Here is a 6,000-nt window from a genome sequence, read left to right as displayed (position 1 = left end):
TTGTTTTCATGAATTTTCCAGCATGCCTGATAAATGAAATGGGGAGGAACCACGAGAATCGTTCCGTGCCATTGCCTCACTAACAGAGCAAAAATCGGCTAATTATTCTTAGGTCCGATTTTCAAACAAAAAATCATTTGAAAATCAACCCATGCATGGTCGGCCTTAGGCATATAGCAGAGGAAAAAGAGAGGAGACAGAAATCATGCAAGGTCCATTGAACAGAGGCAAATGCACACTACAGAAGGATATGCTTTGTCTATTTTTCATTTCAGAGCTCTGCAGTCACGTTAACCTTTCCCACTCTATTCAAAACGAAGAAAACGTTTTTGTCTTGACATACACTTTAAAGTCTATTAAAAATAAACAACAGGAAATTATGATTTTAATATACTTTATTTAAAAAGTACACCATTTTAAATTATTTTGATGGGGCAAAGCTGAAAATGATTATCACCAGTGTCTGCTGTCCTGTCGTAATGAAGTATGACAACTGAATGAGGCTTTCACAGCTGCATGATTTGCGGAGTCGAAGAATAATCTCACTCGCATGTCTTTGAGAGTTTTCATCCTCTCCAACAGTTTTAGAGTCATGAAATGCTGATGCTTAGACTACTTTTTTTTGTCTCTTCTATATTGCACCATTCCTCTCAGTTCACAGTTTATCCAGATATGGGGCATGCCATGGAGTCAGCGCAGTCAGGGTCACCTGGAGACATAGGCCATTAAAAGGGATAGCAGCATTGTCATGGGCTGGGATGACAGGCCGAAGGCTCCACCACATTCTCTGGCATTCTCCTAGATGAAAGAAAGAAAGAATATGGTGGAATAATATCACTTGCAAAACAAAGAAAAAGTTGTCTCTCTCTGTGGAATAGAGAGCCAGCCATGACTGAACTGGATTTTTTTGCCATTTTTTGCACTTTGTGTGGCTGACAAGTGTTCATCATTTTGTCACTGTATGTTATGATTGCTTTATTTTATTAGATCACTATATGAGGATTTTTTATAGCATCTTATTGGATTAACAGGGCTGGCAGGTGTTTACCGCTTTGTTATTTCTATTGATTAGAATCAATTTTATTTATTTACACATTTTTAAAATATTTTTTTTAATTATTATTACACTATTCGTTGGATCTCCTTATGTTATTTATTACACTGCTGCCAGACTCATCCACCTTACTAACCGTTCCATATTTGCCACCCCTCTCTGCCAATCCCTCCAGTGGCTTCCCATTCCCAACGGATAAAATTCAAAAGATTAACAATAACATATAAAGCCATTTATAACTCTGCCCCAAATTACATCACCAATCTTGTCTCCAAATATCACCCAAACTGTCCTCTCCGCTCCTCGCACGATCTCTTGCTCTCTAGCTTCCTTGTCTCCTCCTCCCATGCTCATCTCCAAGACTTCTCCAGAGCCTCCCCTATCCTCTGGAACTCTATACCCCAATTTATCAGACTATCGCCTACTCTGCTCACTTTTAGGCGATCTCTGAAAACCTATCTCTTCAGGGAAGCCTATCCTGCCCTCAGCTAATGATGGAATCTTCTATTCCTCCTACAAGTCCATCCCCCACAGTTACTACCTTTTGTACCACTAGCCCCTCCCTCCAAGATTGTAAGCTCCAAGGATCAGGGCCCTCAAATCCCTCTTGTATTGAACGGTATTGTTGCTGTATTGTCTCCTGTTATATTGTAAAGTGCTGCGCAAACTGTTGGTGCTATATAAATCCTGTATAATAATAATAATAATTAGCAGGGCTGGCAGGTGTTTGCCGCTTTGTCATTTCTATTGATTAGAATCAATTTTATTTATTTATGCTTTTTTTTTTTTTCTATTATTATTATTACATTAGTCATTGGATCTCCTTATGTTATTTATTTGTACTTGTCTTTTATCTAGTCTTTTGTTGACACAAGATAATTGTGTACTTGTTTTGAAGGTTATATATTTATCATTCTTGTTTTTTAGTCACTTATCCCTCACTCATTTATTTACTAGTTATTTTTGAACTTCATTTAAGGACTCTTTGCACTTTATTGGGTTAAAAGGGCTGCAATGTGTCTATTTATTATTTACTCTTTATTTATACTTTAGCCTTTTTGGGGTTTTAGATAGTTGCTAGTTTTGTTATCACTTTTTGCTGAGATTTACTTTTAGTGAGTATTTGAGGCAGCGCAGCACATTCTTTATATATTCCAATTGAGACATTTAATCTGGTCACCCTGGTGGCAATCAAGAATTCCTTCACTTTAAGTCTAGGTTCACATCTATGCATTTTCTGCTGCATTTTGCGCAGATGCACAGCAGTCCATTTAATATGATTTCCTATGGGACAGGTTCATATCTTCCCGTTTTCACCCAGTACGCCTTTTGGAAAGGGTCAGGGACTTTTTTAAATGCAAAACGTTGCGTTTTTTGTTTTAAAGGCTTCAATGAAGATGCTGCAGAAAAGCATGTAGTGTGTTTTTGATGAGTTTTGCGTTTTAATCTGCCCAACAACAAAGAAAATTTAAAAAAACACGCAAAACGCAGCAATAATGCGGAAATATCTCAAAAAGCACTGCAGAAATGGATCAAATACAAACTGCATAGGTGGGAACCTAGCCTTAAGGGATTTCCTTTCACTTCTAATTTTGCCTATGGGAGTGGACGTGAATGGAAATATTCCCAATGGGGAAAAGATGACAAAAATCCAACAGTGGTTATAAATCACCCTTACTCTATCCAAAATGAAAAGTTCTGCAAATACCTGTTGATCCTGCCAGTTAAGTCTTTTTAATATAGGCTTCCTGTGATAATATGGCAACAATGCTGCACTGCTCCTGAATTCAGAGCAAAGTTGACGCTCTCATATTTACTTATTTATTTCAGGTGCCATCAATTTATGTAGCGCTTTTCATATATATTGTACATTCACATCAGTCCCTAACCCTCAAGGGGTGTACAATCTAAGGTCCCTAACTCACATTCATACATACACATAGTAGGGACAATTTAGACAGGATCCAATTAACCTTCCAGCATGTCTTTGGAGTATGGGAGGAAAACGGATTACCCAGAGGAAACCCACGCAGGCACAGGGAGAACATGCAAACTCCAGGCAGGTGGTGCCATGGTTGGGATTCGGACCAATGACCCTAGTACTGCCAGGCGGAAGTGCTAACCATTTAGCCACTGTGCAATAGGGGATCATGGGGCCCCTGTGTCCTTGCCCAAACTCAAAAAAGCCTATGAAAAGGTACTAGTGGCATCTGATGAGGCCCCCTAATGACTAGCTGCATGGAAAGGGCATTAAAAATAATTAAAAAAATAATAAAACAATGTTGTGGGGTCCCCCCTCTATTCATACCAAGCCCTTCAGTTCTGGTATGGGTTTTGAGGGGAACGCCCACGCCAAAAAAAAAAAAAAGGCATGGGGGTCCCCCCGAGAAACATACCAGACCCTTATCCGAGCATGCAGCCCGGCAGGTCAGAAAAGGGGGGGACAAGCATGGGCCCCCCCTCCTGAACCATACCAGGTCACATGCCCTCAACATGGGGGGGGTGCTTTTACACAGTGTAGTGTGAAAAAAGACAGGAGACAATCTTTGACAAGTCCTTTATTAAAAGAAGAAAAATAAGGGTGTCCCCCGAAGTAGATCCAATGTCAATCACGATGCCCGCCGCCGCTGCTACCCGAAAAAAAAAAAAAGGCTCCACTCTCAACGCTGGATCCCAGCCATCTGACTGTTCTGCTGGCTTGACAGTTCTTAAATATGTAAGGGGCGTGGCCACCCAGGGAGATCACTGTGTGACCCTGCCCCTTGTGGCATCATCAACCAGGGCATGCTGGGTCAATGTCCCAAGGAGGCGGGGCCACACATGTGATGTCACTGGTTGGCCCCCGCCCCTTGCATATTTAAGAACTACCGAGCCCGCAGAGCAGTCAGACAGCCAGGAGCCAGCATCGGGAGCGGAGCCTTTTTGTTTTTTGTTTTTTTCAGGTAGCGACGATGGCAGGCAACGTGATTGACGTTGGATCTATTTCTATACAGATATATATACACACACACAGTACTGTGCAAAAGTTTTAGGCAGGTGTGGAAAATATTGAAAATTAAGAAAGCTTTCAGAATAGAACTGTTAGCCTACCATTATATATTAAATACAGTATATTATATACAGTATATATTGTGTATACAGTATACAAGAAGATGTGACTTACTTCTGGATGAAATCCGTGACAAGATTCAGGGCGTCTCCGTATCTTCTGAGATTTTAAACGTTCACATTTCAGGGATTCATTATGTATATTGATGTTAAGGAGAGAAACCTGTACAGCAAAACTAATAGAACTGGTATGGGAACCAACATTATCATTATTAAGACAATTAACTTTGTAAGCAGGTGCCTACAAAGGGGTTAATGTGTTTTTACAAAGGGGTTAATGTGTTTTTGTTTCTGGGTTCCTATTTTCCCTGTCTGTGCTCTTACCCTCAAGTTAATTGAGCCAGCCAGGTGCAAATTGTTACAATGTTGATGTTTGGTGTATCTGAGGAATCAATTGGCTAGATTTTTCCCACCAATTTTCTAGTGATCCACATAAAAGGGGCTCTTCTGTACCCCCGAGAGCTCCTCTGGGAAATATGGCCAAAATGTATGCTGTTGGACTGTGCCACAGTTTGGGGGCTCACTTGGGGTTCCCTGAGGGACTGGGAACCTGAGTACTCTTATGGACTCTTAGTTACCAGCTATGGACTTATTGCCTTAAGGAAAAAGTGCAAATCATGGACTCTAAGGACACTTATAACCTCTATGGAGTATTTGCCTTCATGACCTCTTGCCTTTAATGGACTATGTTAAGGGCATTGCTGCTACTCAGGTAGAATACACATTGGGCACTAGAGCACCACTGTACAGGATTATTTGAGAAGTTGCTTTACAAGGACTGTTCCTGTATGTTTGCATTACAGCCCAGCGCAGGTTCAGCACAGATCTCAGGATCTAGCCTGGAAGTCACGGAGTTATGTAGAGGGGCTACTGGGAAGAGAACAGGTATATAGGCATGGTGGAGTCGTTTCCTGTATCTAGTAGCAACAGTCGGACATGTCACTGGGAGTGAGGTGACTGGTATTGTCTGGGTTGGTGGATGCTGGTGCAGGCTCTGCGACACCAGTTACTAAATGCTGTGTACCTGGGAGTTGATGTCCTCTAATTGTAGTAGTGTCGTGAGAGCTTAGTGTCAACAGTACAGTGAGTAAGTTACAGGTTATTAGAGGGTTAACTGTGTTCATTGTGGGTCGTTTCTATGTCTGGGGTTGTGCCTTAATGCTGATTTCACATGGCCACAAACTCCTGCCTAGAACCTAGGCAATTAATGAGTGTAGTTCTTAGTTTCTCCCACTAAGGGTGCCAAGCTGGCCACCATAGGAGCAAGGTCCTGTAAAGGCATGAATGGTTTGCAAGGATCTCCCTGAGTCTCCTTCATTCATTCTGTGGATCTAGACTTTCTGCAACTCTCTAGCTATTTCTTGAATATTAGACCAAGCAATCATCAAGCGTGCAGCTCTGACATTAGGAAATGAAGTTCTGCTCCTCTACCAAGATGGCTGTCTCCACACCAAGACGCAGTGCACAACAAAGCATGGCAGGTCAGTATTGGGGGGCAAGATCAGCTTCAGAAAGTCTACAAGCAATACTGTTGACTCTTCTTGCCATTCATCGGGCGAGCTTCCACACTTCAGAAAAAACACTTTAAAACTTTATGAAATGCATGTCAGCTTAGGAGCAGCTCAGCTGGTTTCGTTTTCTGAATTTCTCGATACGGTTGAGCCATCTTTATAAATGAATGGATTGCAGATGTTTTTTGTTTATCCTATTATACACAAGCCCAGTTATATCCATCACTGGACTTTGATCAACCCTCACATTCCTTCTGTACTGAAATGTATTGTAATTGTACGGTCTCCCCTATATTGTAAAGTGCTGCGCAAACTGTTGGCGCTATA

The 6,000-nt window shown here is 41.4% G+C and overlaps 1 protein-coding gene across 3 annotated transcripts in view; it reads right to left on the bottom strand.

Annotated features, from left to right (window-relative positions):
* Window positions 1-377: 377 nt before the first annotated feature.
* The window catches only part of CACNA2D3 (calcium voltage-gated channel auxiliary subunit alpha2delta 3), a 1,248,789-nt gene continuing 1,243,166 nt past the window's right edge, over window positions 378-6,000 (bottom strand). For all 3 annotated transcript variants that reach the window (XM_089681870.1, XM_089681868.1, XM_089681867.1), the window contains 2 exons: window positions 4,218-4,300; window positions 378-798 (listed from right to left, as the gene is read on the bottom strand). In XM_089681870.1, coding sequence (XP_089537996.1) covers window positions 706-798; window positions 4,218-4,300 — 176 coding nt within the window. In that variant the 3' untranslated portion in view covers window positions 378-705. The remainder of the gene's footprint in view (window positions 799-4,217; window positions 4,301-6,000) is intronic.

This window comes from Staurois parvus, unplaced genomic scaffold, assembly GCF_062004578.1.
Source record: "Staurois parvus isolate SC_StPar_1 unplaced genomic scaffold, SC_StPar_1.0 ptg000282l, whole genome shotgun sequence".
Classification (NCBI taxonomy): Eukaryota; Metazoa; Chordata; class Amphibia; order Anura; family Ranidae; genus Staurois; species Staurois parvus.
Note: the sequence above shows the minus strand (reverse complement) of the source record. Positions and strands in the feature narration are given on the sequence as shown.